This window comes from Podarcis pityusensis (genome assembly GCF_964106645.2).
Source record: "Podarcis pityusensis genome assembly, chromosome: 1".
Classification (NCBI taxonomy): domain Eukaryota; kingdom Metazoa; phylum Chordata; class Lepidosauria; order Squamata; family Lacertidae; genus Podarcis; species Podarcis pityusensis.
This window is the reverse complement of record NC_138028.1, coordinates 62,145,089-62,164,969: the sequence shown is the minus strand read 5'-3', so window position 1 is coordinate 62,164,969 and position 19,881 is coordinate 62,145,089. Positions and strand designations below refer to the sequence as shown.

The window sequence follows — 19,881 nt, the reverse complement described above, 5'->3', positions numbered from 1 at the left end:
GCAAGTTGAGTTCAAGTCTGAAAGTTACACTAATGGAGGTGGGGTGGACACAAGTATATTTTCCCAGTTTTGTCATCTAAAGCTGCAAGCCTAACCATGTCTACTCAGAAGAAAGTCCCACTGAATTCAGTGGGGCTTACTCCAAGGTAAGTCCAGAGAAGAAGAAAATTGTTTACCATTGATATACTTCATAGGCAAAGAGGTTTACGTGACAACCTTTTTAATGACATCCTTTCAAAGTTTATTGGCCAAGATTCTAGGTTACAGCAGCTGATACTCTGATCTCATTTTCTTTCAGGAAATCTATTCAAATTTTGAAAACATATGGAAATGCAAATATGCCTTTCCTTTTCTGTTCTTTGTAAACAGGAGATAAGTTGGCAGCCATCAACTCAGCTATAAAAGCACTTCAATCAAAAGCCCATTTAAGATGCAAACTTTTATCTCTTGGTGAGTTGCTTTTTCCATCTCAAGCCTCCATTTGAATTTAACTCCTGTGTCATTTGGCAATGCACATACAGTTTAGCCACCAAATCAGCAGCCTGAATTGACAGAGACTTTTATACGACAGGATATTTCCAAGATCTACTCAGTAAGTCAAAACAGAGCCTCAGATAATTAGCAAATTGCAATGCAAGGCTTCAAAGAGAATTGCATGGTCTATCAAAGAGCATCTGAGGGATTCATTACTGGCTGAGCAGGGCAGAACCTAAAATTACAACTTCTTTAAAAGTGTAGACAGCTGAGTAAGAAGTCCTGGCACATCTCAGCACAAAACTATCTGTGGTCCTGCTGCTTCTCTCCCTACTTCTTTGACCCTTCCTTCTCAGTTACACCTGCAGTTGGCAGGCACTCTTGCTCAGGTGGATTACATCTGAAAACCCAACTGTTTAGTGAGTAATCTTGTTTCAGTGACAGTACACTTAGAGCCCAGAATAGAAAGCTTCTTCAAATCCACTGCTGGAGTAACCTTGCAGGAAAGCAAAACTTAATCATAAAGGGATATGGGCAATTCTCTGAGACATGCCTTGGCGTGGGCACACGGCTATTTACCTTCTCTTGGGACTTAAAAGTTTACAAGGTACTTAATAGCCAACATAGCAGGAGGTTGTCATTTTCTTGTTTATAAGCACCAGGAAATTGAAAGCCATGCACTGACAGCAAGACGTCGGAAGAGGTCTTTACTCAAACAGATCCTACTCTGCACACAGTATTAACTTTCAATCTGTGTGCAATGTGGCTGTGAGACAGAGTGTCATCCCTTAAGATCTGATTTACTGCACATGCTATGTGTACCGGCTGCAGGACATGCTGCCCCTGACTCAGGAATAAATGTTCTCCATAGATCCCAAACTGTGATGCCCAAAATTGAAAACTCAAAACCTTTTGTTGATTTGAAGCCAACACACTGGGAGATTCCTGTATTTCTGGAACTTTAAAATATTACCCCTGCCATCCCGATACCATTCCAGGCTCATGCCATTCACAAATACAAACAGAAAGACTGAACACGGTTATGTTTCAAATGTAAAACTCCTACTGCAATAAAACTGTTCCAGGCTTTGGCATTCTATTTTCCAGCTCAGATCTCCTAACATCATAAATCCACGTTCTCCATTCCCATTTCTTTAGCTTTATTTCCACTGGAACACATGCAAAATTGCTACAGCTATACTGGACGTCAGGAACAGTTTTGCTTCATCACAAAAGCGTTTGGGTCATTGCAGAGCTCGCAGTTTCCCTGTTACCAGCTAAGGAGATGGATGGACTGGACTAACTAGGAAATAACCCAGAATCAAAGACATGTGTGTGTGTGTGTGTGTGTGTGTGTGTGTGAGAGAGAGAGAGAGAGAGAGAGAGAGAGAGAGAGAGAGAGAGAGAGAGAGAAACATGAAACGAAAACCTACCCTGGAATCAGTTCAAGAAAAGGTGCTCCCTGAACTTACAAGCATGAGAGAAGCCGGAATGAAAATCAAGCTTAAAAAATGCACCTTAACTGCTTCTCAAACACATTCCAAAGTCAGAGATCTGTGCACTCACCTGGTGCTGAGAACCAGAACAGGGAAAAGGGACAGCAAGTAACGAAGCAGGATGAATTTCATATTGTAAGTGTGTCTGTTGCGTTCTCTGGGGCTCGCTGCCGCTCTCCCTCCCTTCTTTATTCCGCCGTCTCTCCCAGAGCTTCTGATTCCCAAAGTCCTTCCTCTGCAAAGAGCCTGCTCCCGCGTGTGACGGTCTGTAGATCTGGAAAAAGCAGACAGACCAACACACTGACTAATGAAGGCTGCTTAGAGTGGGGTTTGAGCTTCAGGAGTGATGTCACAGGCAATGGAGCTGCTGCTGCAAGCCTCCTGCCTGATAGCCTGCGATTATTCAACACAGCGACTCTATTGATGTCCTGAAGGATTTGTTATTACTAGCAGTTTAAGTGGCAACTAGGGAGGGAAGTGAGAGCACCGTGGATGCTACTTAGCTCCCAGGCTAGGAGTGCACATCACTTTTGCCTTAAAAATGATATCAAGGGAAAAGCACACAGACGCAAAATCTGTCTGTTGTTAGAATTAAAGTTGCATCACTCAACAGGATTTGCAATGTAGAACACAGGTCAGGTTTCTTTAAATTAACAGACTAGTTTCAAATTAACCTCATGCACTGTGCATACAAAGGCTGTACTCCGCTCAGTTAGAAATGGAAGTTATCGCGCCAATTAGAAGTGCAAATCTTGGCAGCATGGGAGTTGGCACCGAAACAAATGAAGTAAAAATGCACCCCAAAAGATATACTGAAATGTTAGTGCCACTCTAAAGACCCTGAGATGCCACAAAGTCCTGAGGCACCTATTTGAGGGACCATTCAGATTTCTGCTTTCTGTGTTTGTGTGCCTTATGCTTTCTCTCTCTATATGTCATTTAATTAAGAAAAAAGCCCAACAGTTGGCATAAATGTCACACACTTCATTAAGTTGTGTGTGCATGTTCTGAAAGAGGTTAAATTCTTTACATGATGGTCCTCATCTTTTACTGGCAAACTGCTTTTGACAGAAGTGTAAAAGTCCTGAATGCCCTTCACTCCCAAGACACATAAATAAAAACCCCACTCTTTGATAGGCAATAGATTCCCAGATTTTAAGGTATGACAGAAATGCAGAATTTAAAGCATAATGCAGTTACATGAAATGAGAACAGCTTGTTCTGGAAAGTGAAGGCGGTTACATGGGTCATAAGAAAGGAGAGTTCGGTTGCCTGAATACATAATTGCTCATGCAGAACGCATCAGAAAGATTTAAAATGGTTTGATACATCATACAGTGGCAATACATTACAGACAAAAGCTTCCCAGATTCAACCTATGCTTCTTTCTTTTCCCCCTCTGGCAGATTAGGAAAGGAAATATTTGGCAACCATCAGCTATAAACATGCTAACTAGAAGCTAATTCAGTTTAAAGGGCAAAATGCACACATGGTAATTAATAGTGAACGGGGCATGCATAGTCAAATGGCAAGGTGTCGTTGCAAATAAACATTGTAGAAAAATTCAAACAGAATCAGCATACCCTCCAACATGTTTCCATTGAAAATAGGGAAGTCCCATTCCATAATGATAATTTTACTATTTATATTCCACACATCTTACTGGGCAGCTTCCAACATATATAAAAAACATAATAAAACATTTTTAAAAAGCCGTCCCCCAAACAGGATTTCCTTCAGAAGACTTGAAGGTTGAATAACTCCATACCCTCCAACTTTTCTCCAATGAAAATAGGGACATCCTATGGAAAGGTGGGACATTCCAGGATCAAATCAGTAACCGGGATGGCTTCTCTAAATCAGGGACATTTCTGGAAAATAGGGACACTTGGAAGGTGTGAATCAGCCCCCTGTTTTCATATTTATGATGTGGAAATGGAAATATACCCTTCACAGTGAATGATGCTAATATAAACTATTTTCCTTTTTGTATTTAAATTACTTTGCCCCTGGCATAAAGGTAGAGTTTCAGGTTCAAGGGACCCATGCCCTTGATGTGCTGTCCCAACCACAGTCTAGTACTTGCTGCTAATCACTGTCACTACTCAAGTGGTTCCTATTAGCCTGTGTGTGCTCACAGGATCCTTATTGTATGCCTCTGCTATTTGAAAAGCAATGTGCAGGCAACCTCAGTGGATTGGATCCAAAGTTTGCTCACACTGGAGGCAACGTCCCTCTTCCCTGGAGTGTAGTTCTGCTCAGATGCTCCTGCCAGCAGAAGGTGGCAGGGATGGAATGGAAGAGAAACTGGCACCAATTTTGTCTCTCTCTCCTGAGCCACATCCTTCACTGTTCCAAAAGGTCCCCCAATGCTCTGAAACAGATTTCAGCAAGGCAAAATCAAGGGAAATGACTTCCCCTCCTGCTACCAGAAGGACTCATCCACTGAACCAGATGCCTTCCACTGATGGAAACAGCCCTTCTGTTCTTGGGAAGCAGTTTGGATCCAACCAAACACATTTAAAATAGCCCACTATACTGGAACAACATGGCTCCATGCATTGCTGCATTATACACTGAGAGGTGTTTTGAAATATACTACATTATTGAAATACTGGTTTGGTACAGAAGGGCCCTCCCTATGTAACATTTGTAAAGCTATAGCAGGGTGGTCCAATACATAGTCTGAGGGCCACATATGGCCCCTGAGGCCTCCTTTTGCAGCCCTCAGCAACATTTGATGCACAACCCACCCACAACTCTTGTGCTGCCTTCCCCAGGGGGAAGGATGCTGGACTTTGGTAAGGAGGTGTGAGAGCTCCGACAGGCTCCTAAAGTCCTCACTTAGCTGGCTTTGTAAAGGCAGTGCATGGGCTGGGAGGGCTATCAAATCTTGGCCTTGTTCCCCCGCCCATGCAACAAGGCAGGGTGTGACCCATTAGCTCTGTGTCGAAGTACTCTTGCAGCCCACTTGGTATGAAAGTTGGACTGCCCTGTGCTATAGCTACAGGATTTTCCTGCCTGCTTCCAACTTAACGTCATCAATCATTTCATTGCTTTTTCAGGTTACTGTAGCTATCAAGCGACCTTTTCTTCTCTCTCAAAAAACCTGACATTTGTGAACGTTCCAGCATGGTTCCACAATGTTGTTCAGTGTGAAATGTTGATTTCTGCAATGTCTCACATTATGGATGGTGCTTGGGATTTGTGGTTTGAGTAACATCAGTGGTGTGAATGGTCCACTACAATTTCACATCAAAAACCCTTGGAACAAACAACAGTGTCAGGTTTAGCACTTCTCTCACAAAAGACAAGGATACTGGCAGTTTTACTAGTGGAGGTTTATTTAGCTATTATGGGCTTTCAGCAATTCAGGCTTCCCACAACTCATTCCTCACTGTCTGAGTCAGTTGACTTGACTGGCTTCTGGCCCCTCCCAAGGCCAGATACATGCCAAAACCACCCCTGCTTCCTGCGGGTCTTCCTTTGTTCTAATCACTTGCTCCGCCTCCTACTTCTTGGAGACTCAGGTGCAGCCCATTCCTTCTCCTCTGGAGTTGAATCCAACTCCCTCCTACCACCTGCATCCTGCTCCATCATCTCTGTGCTGCTGCGAAAACTCACAGGCAGCAGTCTAGAGCAAGAGGGGCTTGTCTTACTTTCCTTGTGTGAAAGAACCAAGTTTCTGTTTTCCTCCCTCTCTGCAGATTCCGCTCTGCCGGCCATGTCTCTGACAAACAGCTAGAGTGCTACAAACTGTATGTGTGGAAGGCCCCAATGACAGCTGTATGCGACCATGGTGAATTGGCTCCAGAGTTTGCTCTCACCAGAGGTAGCAACCCTTGAGTGGATTGTTCAGAATGTTCCTTCTAGCAAAAGGAAAGTGGGGGGGGGGGGAGAGAAAAGAGATTTTCACCAATTTCCTCTCCTGCACCAGCTCCCAGCAGAGTTCCCCAATTGGTATTCATTTATAAACTAGAATAGGGGCTTAGATCAGAAACCTGAATCAGTCTAGGTTGGCAAATTTAAGTCTAAACTGAAGCTGAATGCCCAACCTTGGTTCTCCACACACCATCTGATCTTTAAGGCATTTTAAACAGTCACAAATACAACCACCACCTAGTCATAGTTTGAGGATGTGTTCTATTGAGAAATAAGAGTGTGCATATTAATAAAAAAGACCATATTTGATATCTCTCACTTTTTTCACTATTCCATAACTACAGCAGTTAGAATAGCAGCTACTCAGTTCAGCATGATTTTTCACAGTTCCCTATTAATGTGAGAATGTTTTTTTTAATATTTAATTTCTTTATATTGCATGGCAGAGCCAGTCGTGTTACCATGGTGATGTGGTGACCTATTACTGGAAGCCCACCTCTCAGATCCTCACCTTTCAACCTTGCCAGGCACCTCACCTTCAGCCCATTAAACCAACCTTCTGTCATTTACATCCAGTGTGATGTTTACTTATTTATTTTTGAGTGAAGGGAGGAAGTTTTTGCCATTTGGGGGAAAGGTGAGTGGAAGATTAATTTCTGAATTCAATCACTGTTTTGCCTCTCAACAGAAACATTTTCTCAGAGGGGGGAATTAAAACTTAAGAAAGCTTCCTATTCCCTGTACTGCCGCCACATTTTATAAGGCATCTGGTTAGTCACCACAGCTTAGTGTAATGGGCCTTAACATACCAGGATGTCACACTGAGAAGTGATTCTGAGATCAATGTATCATTGACTACATCTGTCAAAACCTAGTCCCTCAAATAAACCACAATGACAAATTATAGTCAAGCCAACGCAAATGCATAGTTACTTTGGGAGACCTGATCTACTGCTCCAGTTAAATCAGTGTTTCCCAAACTTTGGTTTCCAGCCGTTTTGGACTACAATTCCCATCATTCCTGACTAATGGGTCTTGCTAGCTATGGTTGATGGGAGTTGTAGTCCAAAAACAGCTGGAGACCCAAGTTTAGGAAACACTGACTTAAATGAACTGAGCTTTGCAAATGGGGGGGGGGGGTTGTGGGGAGGTTTACAAAAGATAGTGCTTCCATTTGATGCTTTCCCATTCAAAGATGATGTTTCTTCTGTTTTCCAATAGGCACATGGAGACCAGGATGCTGGTTTAGATGGTCCTTTCCCCTGATGCAACATGTCTCTTCTTGAGTTCATTGATGCTATAAGCCAGGGATGGGAAAAAATCAGGTCTGGGTTCTCAATCTCCCTCCCCCGACCCTTCAAACTTTCCCAATCCCCAGCCACTCTTCCTCTCCCCAACCCATGCCACTCACTGCCCTTGCTTTGCATCCTCAAGTATTTTGCCTGGCTGAGATATATCCCAGACTCTTCCTTGTCTGGATGGAGCTCGAAAGAGGTGTGCCTAAAAACTAGCCAACTGTACAAAAGTAATTGCTCCACCCAATCTTTTGCCCCAGGCCCCAACCACCACTGACATGTGGTCCCCAGAAGATGGCCCAGAAAGGAATGAGGTCCTCAGGTTGACCCCTGCTGTAAGCTTTTAAGGCAGGCACTCTTCTACCACTTGACTTTTGCTCATCAATATTAGTAACACTAAACACTATGAACCATTCCCCACAGTTAATGAATATGTGGGCAGAATTCCTTAAGGAAGCCTCCCTCAGCCTGTTGTTGTTGGACTACAAATCCCATCATCCCTGCCCATTGGCCATGCTGGCTAAGGCTGATGGGAGTTGTGATCCAGCAGCACCAGGAGGACCCAAAGCAGAGAAAGGCTGCTTTAAGGTGCTTAGTGCTACAAACACTGGTGGGCACATGGCTAACAGTGTAATGTGTGAATCAACCATCATTGTTTAGGAGCATGGCATGGTTTATTCAGAAATTACTGGAGTAGATTATTTATGCAGAAGCAGTAGCAAAAGACACACTAGCTGTATATTATGGAGAGGTGACAAGATGCTGGCATTCCTACTTTGCCTGTAAAGTATAAATATAAAGTCATCTGGGACGGAAAATACCAGTTTATCAAGGTGCTCTCACAATCTCAAACACAAGAGGTTGTCCCCCAAAATGGCTCAAAAGAACTACTACATTAAACCGTTTTTTAAAAAAAATCCAAAAAACCCCAATCTCCATATACTAATTAAAAATGTGCAAATGAAGTAATAATTCAAAACAAAGGTAATGCAGCAAAGTCTTGACAGTTGTTAATTATACCTAATATTTGTTAACCAGATCATTAGTTCTAACGATTTGGCTGCAAAGTGCTGACTGTTGCAGGGCATAAAACAAAGCTTGCAATCTAATTATTATTTATATTTTTTGTACACTCCGCGACTTAGGCATTATGTTGAATCGTCCTTACAACTTAGAAATCTAATAAAGCACAAAAAACATCAAAAGAGAAAAAAAGGGAAAAGCAATCAATTAATGAACAACAGGACCACCACCACCACCTGCAACACAAGCAATAAGGAGATTCTTAAAATAGATAAATTTAAATGGTATTGTAGTGAGCTTGTTATCAGAATAAAGCAAGTTAAGAAGTGTTCCGTTACCCAGTTCTCCACAGCACATCAGGCTTCTGAGAAACTTCTGTTTTCAATTTTCAGCGACAGTAAGAGCCAGTGCAAGCAGCCTTAGTAGGGAGGAAAATATGTTCATGTTTGGGAAATTAAAATGAGAAGCTTACTCTATAAATGTGTCTCGTTTGTTTGTTTAGGTCCAAGGTTGTTGAAAGCCTTCTTTCGGCATGCTTTACTCAGAAGCATATCTCACTGAAGTTCCTGAGTCTTACACCCTAGTAAGTGGAATGAACACAGTGGAATTTAATTCTGCTACTGTAACTGTCATTGTGTATTGGGAGTGGGAGCAGGAGTGGATTCCTGACCTCCCTTCCTTTGCATTCTCATCTGTGTGTTTTGTGGTGGAGACCCCTTTCTCTTTGTCTACGATCCCTGTATGATCTGGAGTCCTGATCTTGCAGGGTGCCCTCTGCAAATGTTCCTCTCTGGGTATGTTGTGACGGGTGTGTGCCCCTCACACAATGGCAAGTGTGTGGAAGAAAGAATGTTTGTATAGGGCTGTGGAGTTGACTTGGAAACTTACAGTCCTTTATAGATGAAACCGTCTAGACTTTGACAGTAACTGGGTTTTTATGTTGTGGGGTGCACTTTAAAAAGGCAATGGGTGGGGTATTCTTGTATTCCACTGCCTTGGATCACCTTTTGTCAAGTCGGCAGAAAGGCCAATTATACTTATTGGTTTTATTTTTCTCTTCAATGTTTTGATTTTCTGTTATACTACTTCTTTTAAAAATGGAAGTCACATTTTTAAAATTGTGGGGCTTTTTTGTTAAGCTTGCTTCAAGCTTACTTCAAATCAGGATAAAAATAGAACTTAAAAAATCTCTTCCATTTGTGGGCAATAACATTATAGCTGGTAAGCAAAGGTGAACATTGGCAATGCCTACATAGAAATTAAGCCACAGTCCTCCAATTGCTCTGATGACCTCACTGATTTAATTGTAGGTTTTGAGAGTAACTGAGATGCAGATTACAATCTTTTGTCTCAAATGAATTCTTACATACCACATCTCTACAGTTAAAGCAGTCGGTGTGGGAATTAGTTTTTCAAAAGGTGGAAGAAAGGATCAGTGAGCACACTGCTTTCAGGCACTGTGTAGGCAACCTCATAGCTCTCTGTGCATCAATTAAATTCTAAGGAAAGATGCCTTAAGGTGACTCCACCCAAAGGGTTTCTTTTCAGATCAGGAGCCACGGGCAACTGGGAACACTGTAGAAATTCTTAATGGGGGGAAAAATAGACACTCACACTACCCTTGACGACCTTCCGACAATGTAATGCTTAACCCCATACTCATTGCCCAAATGGTGCTCACTAATGGTTTCTCATCATTCGGGGGGGGGGGGACACGGACTGTCAAGTGGGGTGCTGCACAGCTCTGTCCTGGGCCTATTGTTGTTCAGCCTTTTCAAATGAAGAAATTAAGGGGATTCTCATCAAATTTGCAGATGACATCAGACTGTGAGGAGTAGCTAATGCCACACAGAACTGGGATTCAATATGACTTTAATAGATTGAAGAACTGGGCTCAAACTAACAAAAGGAACTTAGATAGGGACAAATGTAAGGTTCTGCACTTAGGCAGGATTAACCAGCTGCACTAATATAAGACAAGGGACATCTGATCATTGTCAATCATTCATGTGAAAAGGATTTAGGTGTCTCAGTAGAAGACAAGCTTAACACGAGTCAATGGAAGTGTCCAGATCAATGGAAGTAATAGTACTGCTCTATTCTGCCTTGGTCAGACCGTACCTGGAGTACTGTGTCCAGCTTGCGGCACCATGACACCACATTTTAAGAAGGCTATTGACAAGCTGGAAGCAGAGGTGGATATTGGAGAACACAACCAAAGACCATCCCACTTCCCTCAGTGATTCTTTTCACAGGTCTCCAGAGCAGCTCCTCCTACAGTCTCATAAACCTTCAGAACTCCAGAACGTTCTGTGGCTTCAGATACAGCTTCGACTAGAGCTGTATTCAGCCTGGATAATTTTTTTGCGTGGGGGTGAATGGGACAGAAGGCCAACCCTCCAAAGATAGGATTCATCATCAGGAGCATGAAATTGTGATGTGGTATAATTTTGATACAAGTTGGGATAGAATGTTCCAAGTGGATGTCTCTGGGCTGCTGAGGGCAGCCTACTTGTTGCCTGAAGCAATGGCAAAGCTTTACAATACAAAAGAAAACAGGAGAAAGAAGCATAGCCACCTTGCCTTTAAAGGGAAACCCTCTGTCATCTGAAAGTTTTAGAATTTTCTCCTGGAAAGTTGTGGACATACCCTTCATCTCACGAGAGGCTGAGTGGTCCCACAAAAGGGTAGATGGTCAGCCTGGCCTTTATACACTCACACTGTTACTAATTCTCTCTCTTTCTCTTTGCTTAATAGTTTGTTAAAGAGAAAGAGGAGCTAAAACCATTTCTAACACTTCTCATTTAAACCTCATTAATACTAGCTAATTATTTTTTGCATTGAATTTCAAGCTTCTTTGCAGTCTTTACTATACCTCAGGAAAAAAAATCCCCTGGCAAACAGAGAATGGCAGGCATTAAATTAATGGGCACAGTAACAGGAAACGGAGGGTTGACTTTAGTTTGTATAGACTGTATATTGAACAGCATGCTTATCTGCACTTAGCACATGCAATTATGGTAATTCTCAGTAGACAAAAGTAAATGGTCACAGTTGAGCAAAAATTACATTGCTGAGTCATCCTGAAAATTCATGTCTTCTATGCTGCTTCAAACATAACCTCTAGATATTATACCTATATATTTCTGATGCTATACCCTTTCCTTTATGTTTACCCAGGACTGCAGTATCTAGAAGCTCTTGATTTACTTCTACAAATTCCCTAATGGTGTCCTTGCAGTTCTTAAGGAACATAGCAGAATAATACCAGTGCAGAAAATTTAAATAACATGTTCCAATACATCACTGTGTATAGGAGGAGCTATTCTTTATTAAACGTATATTGTGCCTGTCCTCTAAAAGGGGCTTGGGGTGGCAAACACCCAAGCAATAAAGCAATTAAAACATCTCAACAATTCTAATGCAGGTGCAGACTAGGAAAGATCTCTACTTAAAAGACTTTTATTTATTCAATGATATGCATAGCACAAATCAGGGACAGGGAATGTGCGCCACCTCTCCAGATGTTGCCCTCAGTCCCAGTCAGTATGACCAGTGGTCAGGGATAATGGTTGCTGTAGTCACGGGTTAGCCACTCTTGGCATACATGGTAAGTTGCCATATTCTGAAGAGCAAGAAAGAGTGGCAATTATGGATTGCTATGACGACTCTACCCATGAAAAAGTGGACATGTCTTGGAAAAAGAGAGCATATGGCAACCCTATCAGGGCTGGCCTCAGTAAATTTCATTCTTGGGCAACTGCAGGAGTTCTGCTAATGTATGGGTGTGGGTAGCGCTGTGCCTCTTGGGCTTGCAGATCAGAAGGTTGGTGGTTCAAATCTACGCAATGGGGTGAGCTCCCATTGCTCTATCCCAGCTCCTGCCAACCTAGCAGTTCGAAAGCACACCAGTGCAAGTAGATAATTAGGTACCGCTGCAGCAGGGGAGTTAAACAGTGTTTCCGTGTGCTCTGGCTTCCGTCATGGTTCCATGGCGCCAGAAGCGGTTTAGTCATGCTGGCCACATGACCCAGAAAGCTGTCTGTGGACAAACGCCGGCTCACTTGGCCTGAAGCAAGATGAGCGCCACACCCCATAGTCGCTTTTGACTGGACTTAACCGTCCAGGGGTCCTTTACCTTTTTTGTTTTTCTTACCTGCTAATGTCTGCCCTGGCCCACTAATACACACACACACACACACACACACACACACCCCCCGTATTTTTCGCTCCATAAGACGCACCTGACCATAAGGTGCACCTACTTTTTTTTTGGGGGGGGGAATTCAAGAAAAAAAAAATGCGGCTCTTGGGGGCTTTTGCGGGAGGTGGGGGAAGTGAGAGAACCTCACTCTGTCCCTTCCCCCACCTCCCGCAAAAGCCAGGGATAGCCGCGCGAAGCCTCCCCAGGGCAGCGGGATGAAGGCTCCCCGGAGGCTTTGAGGGCTACCCCAGAGCTGCTCAGGAGCTTGTCAGGGCTGGCGGGGGAAGCCCGGGTTTCCCCTAACCCCAGCCCCAAAAAGCAGGTTGGGGAGCAAGCAGGTCGGGAAAGCCTGACTTTCCCCCACTGCCAGCCCCAAAGAGCAGGTCGGGGAGCAGAGGGAAGGCTGCCTGGTTCCCCCCCCCCCAGCCCCAGGGACCACACATTCGCTCCATAAGACGCACAGACATTTCCCCTTAGATTTTAAGAGGAAAAGAGAGCGAAAAATATGGTTTATATTAGTTGTGGTAGTGGTAATAAATAAAATTATAAATATAAATATAAATCAAGTAATAAATAAAAGGGTGTTCAGAGCACCCTTTTATTTGACCACAATGGCCTGATCTCACATAACCATGGAACCTTGTAGGAAATTTGCTTAGATTCAGCCATCCAAGGCCAGCGCTGCTGCAACAACACTACCACTACTAAATAAGCCTGCCAGGGTCCACTAGCAGAACCGGGTGGATCCACCCTTTGCCCAGAACCCTCTCAAATCTGATGCCAGCCCTAGATTTGTCATTTTGATTTATTCTGCAGGAGGAATTAGTAGGAACAGAGATGTGCTGAAAATCCTCTGTCATGTATTGATTGATTTGCACCTATCTGCTCTGCTTATTTCTTTGGATAGATTGATGATACCCTTGTGCCTTACACAATTCATGTGTTTCCATCCTAACAAGAAATGGGATACCAAGAATTAAGCCCAAATTTCCCCACAGCCTTGCCCAAGACATTTCCTCATACATTTTATGCAATGTTCCATGAATAACCTGATCACATCTCCCTTTTGAATAGTTTTTGTGGTGCTTGCTTCTGCTTACACCTATCTGAGACATGCAGGGCTGAGCGGTTAACTTGGAACTAATAGTTACACCCATATTCTGATTTGCACCAGCCTTAGAAAGACACGACCACACCTTCCCTGCTTTAAGGATGCACCCAAGTCCATGCCCCTCCCATGGACTGCAAGAAGATCAAACCTATCCATTCTGAAGGAAATCAGCCCTGAGTGCTCACTGGAAGGGCAGATCATGAAACTGAGGTTCCAATACTTTGGCCACCTCAAAAGAAGACTCCCTGGAAAAGACCCTGATGTTGGGAAAGATGGAGGGCACAAGGAGAAGGGGACGACAGAGGACGAGATGGTTGGACAGTGTTCTCGAAGCTACCAGCATGAGTTTGACCAAATTCCGGGAGGCAGTGGAAGACAGGAGTGCCTGGCGTGCTCTGGTCCATGGGGTCACAAAGAGTCAGACATGACTAAATGACTAAACAACAAAAGCCGAGTCCACAGCTTTAGAAAGTGCAAGACAAGCCAGAAGACCTGGTTATGCTGGCTGAGTTACTGCAGGTGTTGGGGGAGGGAAGAGAGGGCAGATGAAACATGTTGAGGGTGCTGAGTGTCTCTTCCTTGTGCCCCAAGACTGTGCAAGGCAGCTGCTTTGGAGACGGGGCAAACACCCCCACCCAGAGCTCTCACAAGCCATTTCCACTGACATTCCAGGTTGGGTTGGAGGAAAAAAAGCTGTATCAGCACATCCTTGAACATCTGAATGATGATCATGAGGAAGAAGAAGAAACCTTCATTCCTGACTTTGATGTAGTCAACCTTGATTACTACTTCCACTAAGAGCAGCTCACTGAACACTCCACCTTGTTACCAGATAGTGAACAACTGGGTGGTCTTTAACCAGACAATTTGGCTGTCTCAGGTCTGTCTGGGCGGAGGAAGCTGTGGTGAAGGGCATCTAGAAGGCAGACAGTTTCCTGTGCTTTGCCTTGGTTCTCCATCATGGTGTGTGGCCTGGTGATTCAGCTGCGATTCCTGCATTGCAAGCAGTTGGACTAGATGACCCAGGGGACCCCTTCGAACCCTACAATTCTCTAAGTGCAGGGCTTGAAATATCCATGGGGAACTCATATTCATTAAAAAGGGGAGCACAGGTCTGGATATCAAAAGTAAGGTGCGCAGAAATGTGTCCTCAATGAAGTGAAAGGCATAGTGCATGACCAGAGTATCAATGGGTCCATCATTCATAGCACATGTAAGACTCTGGATCGCAGCACAACTCTGTGACTGCAGTTTTGTGTCAACATTTTTAAAAAGATTAGATTTTTAAAAAGTCAATAAGCAGTAAGTTCCAAATCATATCTATGCATCTGATATAGAAAACTGAGAGGAGAGATGCAGCTGGGTGTTCATAAGACTTTTTATTACATAATCCTTATTCAGGTAAGCTCCGAAACATCCTCTGCATTGAGATGTGTAATCATTCTTTAAATGCAACTGACGGATTGCAATTATAATTCTCGTTCATTCATAAAAAGCGCAAACACATGCATCATTCTTGTGCCTAACGCTTTCCCTTTTTTAAAACAACAACCCACAAAATTGTCCCATTTCCTTCGGGTCCTCTGTGTTTTCTCTCCTGAATCATTTTCAGACAAAATGACAGGCTACTGCCTTCCGTTTCTGAAACCCCAAAAAGCTGTTTCAGCTTCCTCAAACTGAGGAAGACCTCAATCCTCTCTCGTTCCTTCAACTCACAAATCTTTCAAACTAAACTTGTAAAGTTACTTATTGCTGCCAAGTCCCACAAATCTTCTCAATGGGATGAAAGTAAATTATAATTTAGCACCTTCATGGGTTTGGGAGGGGAAGAAATAGAACATCCAGGATTGTACTGTATTTTATCCAGAAGGATTTGAAATAGCTTATTCAAAATACATTCATGTCACTATAAGAAGACAAAATATGATGGTGCATTTAGGCAATTTTTTCGTTAAACTGAATTGTGACTATGGCTGTAACTATATGCACACTTAGATAGCTGTATGTCCCATTGAGATATGATTTTAAGTAAAATGGAATGTAAGCTTGGTCCCTGCTCCTGTCAACCTAGCAGTTCGAAAGCACATCAAAGTGCAAGTAAATAAATAGGTACTGCTCTGGTGGGAAGGTAAACGGCGTTTCCGTGCGCTGCTCTGGTTCGCCAGAAGCGGCTTAGTCATGCTGGCCACATGACCCGGAAGCTATACGCTGGCACCCTCAGCCAATAAAGCGAGATGAGCGCTGCAACCCCAGAGTCAGCCACGAATGGACCTGATGGTCAGGGGTCCCTTTACCTTTTAAGTTTGCTATACAGTATTCACTTTCACCCATTAGTTTCAATAGGATTTAACTGAATTGATAGATTTGGGGCTAAAGTGTCTTGCAGCTATACATGTTGCATCCTACTGTGAGATTTACATCAAGGTAAATAGACATGATCACAGACTCTTTGAGAGATTCAGAATGAGTGGGGCCTGGTAAAGATTTAATAGTATGCTCAATTGATGCAGAGTTAACTCTTCACATAGATTCAAACCAGGCCTTTTTTGCAGCTGGAACTCACCAGAACTCAGTTCAGACAACTCAAAGGTGGGTGCCATTGCTATTACAAGAGAGCAAGGGAGGTGTTCATTTCAGCACCTCTTTTTCTAGAAAAACAGCACTGATTCCAACTAATGGAGTAGACAGCAGTTTGAGGAAGGCCATCGAAGGGGATAGGGCTGAGGCAAAATTTATCCTCCAAGAACTTTCAACTCCAAATGGGGCTAAGGTTTTAGAAGATAAGTATAATCACTTGGTTGATGGGAGGTGTGTGATTTCAGGGACAAACCTATTTGCATCTTTTAGTGAGCCGATGGCTAGGATGGCAACAACAGATTTTATTTTTAATTTGATTTTGCCACTGCCACATCTCCTGGTAGTCTTCACCCCAATTACCAGAACAATGGGTTCTGACCAACTTGAATGGTCAAGTCCATTTAGAGGGTAATATTCTGCCCACTGAAAATATGTTTCATATTACAGCAGTGTGGTTTCTATATCAAGTATATGTTACAACTTTTAATTTTTTGCATCTTTTTTTTAAACCACCACCCACTAACACTACCTCCTTCTTGTCTGAATTCAGCTTCAGTTTATTGGCCGTCATCCAGTTCATTATCATAGCCAGACATTGATTTAGCATTTCCACTGTCTCCCCTGGGTTTGATGAGAGTTGGGTGTTATCCACATACTGATGATATTGCAAGCCAGATCCCTAGATGACTTTGTCCCCTGGTTTCATGTAGATACTAAACAGCATGGAAAATAAGACAGAACTTTTCAGAAGCCCCAAATATAAGCAGCAAAAATTCAGCAGCAGCACCTTCTGGAAATTGTATTTCACTGAACAGCCTCCCACGCCCAGCTCAGACAGCATCTCTGAGAACATGGTATAGCAGTTAGCATGTTGGACAAGTGCCTAGGAGACCAGAGTTCAAATCCCCACACAGTCATGAAGCTCTCTGGGGGCACAATTCCACTGCCTCCTCTGCATGGTCAGTGTGTATAACTGTACTCTGAGCAGGGTTATTGATGGCAGCAATCCTCAGGTTGAGAGCCTCCTACCCATGTTTCGATCAGCTTGGTTAAAAACAAAAATGATAACTTCTGTTCCCCATATATTTCAATTTCTGAAGCTTTCCATTTGAGAAAGTTCTTTTTGTCCTGATGGATTCCATCTTCTCTGAAAATACTCACTAGCTATTTCATTCACAGCAGAAGCTAAAACTAACAGTTAAATCATTTCTCGCCATGGTATTTTCCTGGTTTCCCCACATTGGCTAAGTGCACTGACTGCATTTAGCAATACAGTTTACCTGGGGTTATGTAACCTACCCTTTTAACCAAGGTCTTGCTCTCTCCTCCCCCTCCGCAACTTATTCCCCTGTGATGCTCCAGCTCAGGGCTTTTTATGCTGTCATCAGCTCTTATTTTTGGCAATTCTCCTCAAAGCAGAGAGGTACACAGTGGCACATACCTTTGAAGCAGGTACTAATGAAACAACATCCTACTGTTCATAAATACCAGATTGTCTTTGGAGGCTTCTACCTTTAATACGACCCTGATGCAAGCATATTCAGGCACAGCAAAGTCATGCAAAACCTAGTATCTAGGGGTTGGGGAAGAGCACTGAGGATCTGGATGTGCATTGTCACACAAATTTACATTTGACCTCTATTTCTGACCTCTGTGGGTATTGCAGATATAAGGGAATGATCAGGGATTATTTTTCCCCAGCCAGAACTCACTAGATCTCAGTTCTGGCACCTCTTAGGTGGGTGCCATTGCATGAAAACAAGGAAGGCGTTCATGGCGAGTTCTGGCACCTCTTTTTCTAGAAAAACAGCACTGTGAATGTGCATGCCAATGAAGGAATCTGTCCTTACGTTTTCTAATGGTGCATAATAAGTATTTCCATCTTCTGGATGTTCCAAAGAATTACCGGGACTCAAAATTAATAGCCTCACACGGAAAGATCTGTTATAGTTTAATTAGTTATAAGACTTTTGTGCTGAAGGCTCAGAGAAGGAAATAGCATTTTTTAAAAAGTTATAAATAATACCATTTTCATGCTCAAATGTTAAATGCTATCCATTTATTTATTTTTTAAAAAAGCTTCCTATGCCTCTGGAACAGCTCAAGCTTCTCAGACTTCTGAGAGCGAGAACGCCATGGATTTCTTCTCTCTGGCAGTTTTATGCATTTGAATGTTTGCTATTTCTGTTATGAATCTGATACTTTCTCTCTTTGCATGACTTATTTAAAATGATTGCCATTTGTTGACGACAGCTCTACTGTATTATCTGCTAGCTCCTACGGTATCTTGAGGATATCGAATTTCATTTTTAGAAGAGGAAAAGCTTAATTTATAGGAGAACCCTGAAAATATATGAGCAGCTTCTGTGAAGGTTTTAATTTAATAACAGTCAAAGGATCTGATAAAGTTTTATTCAGAGTAAGCAAAGGGAAAGTCTTCCCTATGGACTGGAGGAAAGTCATAATTCAGCCCACCACTCTCTTCCCTCCTGATTTTTATATAGCTATTATTCCAAAATCCCATTAAAAACCACAAATATTTGTAGAACACATTGCAACCAAATCATCTTAGAATACTATGGGCACTCTTCATGTAGATACAGGTTCCTTTATGCAGATCAGCTGAACTGGCTCTCCAGCATCTCCAATGGGTAGGTAGCAAGGTGGCAAAAATAGGATTGCCACAAAATAGGATAGCCATTTAGAGTGGCTAGGGAAACCCAGCCAGATGGGCGGGATATAAATAATAAAATGTATTATTTTCCCCAACAGAGCTTAGCCTTTAATAGCTGTGCAACAGGCAGATATTCAAGAGGTGAAATTTTCCCCAACATTGCATTTCCTTGTTCCTGAATACCAAACATATCGAACTTCAGTATTTTAGTTAACTATCTGACAGGAGAAGCTTGTAACCTACAGGGAGGCAAGTGGGTAGAGAGAATAGCAACAACTACAACCCCATTGCGCACCATGTGGTTTCATATGCAACACTCTTCTGGGTAGCACAACAAAGTTGTTGTTGTTTTTAACCTATGTTCCTAGTTCCCTAGATTGGGGCACAAGGCTTTTTGGGGGGCAGAAGATGCCAGTACTGAATTAGATTTAATATCAGCCAGATGGGATCTTAAATTTCAAAAGTGAAAACAACTGCCGGGGTTGGTTCTGACTAGATTCCAATTAAAATCCAATTAGAATTCAATTAGCATCTAGTTTTGTAAGCGGTAGCAGCACTGAATAGACTGCAAGCCATGACTAATGCATCATACTCATTAGGAGTCATCACTCCTTCAACTAATAAAAAATCTATAGTAAGGATCTACAGCAGCATGGCTTCTATTAGCAGCAGTAGATACATTCAATAATTTGCATTAAATCATTGTAAAACCTATCCCACAGGTCACAAACAAAAACAATGGGCTAGATTCAACCAAAGTTAAACATTTTAAGGTCACATCGATTTCAATGCAGAGGGAGTTAATTACATTTTTAGCGCAGCCATTTAGCAGTACAATCCTTCATCTACTCTCAAGTTGTATTAAGTTCAATGGGAGTTACTTCCATGTAAGTGTTCAGGATTGCTGCCAACAATTCTTAACTTTGCCTGGATCATGGCCGTTGTTGTTTTCAGTGTTGGCTGAGAAAATCGCCCTTGCATTGACTCAAGCTGAATTGAGATGTTGAAATTTGTCAGCTTATCACTTCCCATATAAGCTAGAATAACATTTTCACTTCTTTCCATAATGCAATCATTTGCAAAGCTTCTGCCTTCAGGAATCTATTTCTGTGTCAGTTTGTAGAGCAGGGAATCTGTGTTGCAGA

The 19,881-nt window shown here is 42.6% G+C and overlaps 1 protein-coding gene across 4 annotated transcripts in view; it reads right to left on the bottom strand.

Annotated features, from left to right (window-relative positions):
- The window catches only part of LUZP2 (leucine zipper protein 2), a 346,882-nt gene that overhangs the window by 315,543 nt on the left and 11,458 nt on the right, over positions 1 to 19,881 (bottom strand). For 3 of the 4 annotated variants that reach the window (XM_080983546.1, XM_080983545.1, XM_080983543.1), the window contains one exon: positions 2,041 to 2,244. In XM_080983546.1, the coding sequence (XP_080839672.1) occupies positions 2,041 to 2,102 (62 nt within the window). In that variant the 5' untranslated portion in view covers positions 2,103 to 2,244. Of the gene's footprint in view, positions 1 to 2,040; positions 2,245 to 2,644; positions 2,664 to 19,881 lie in introns of those variants that run through there. The other variant, XM_080983544.1, reaches the window with a different exon arrangement.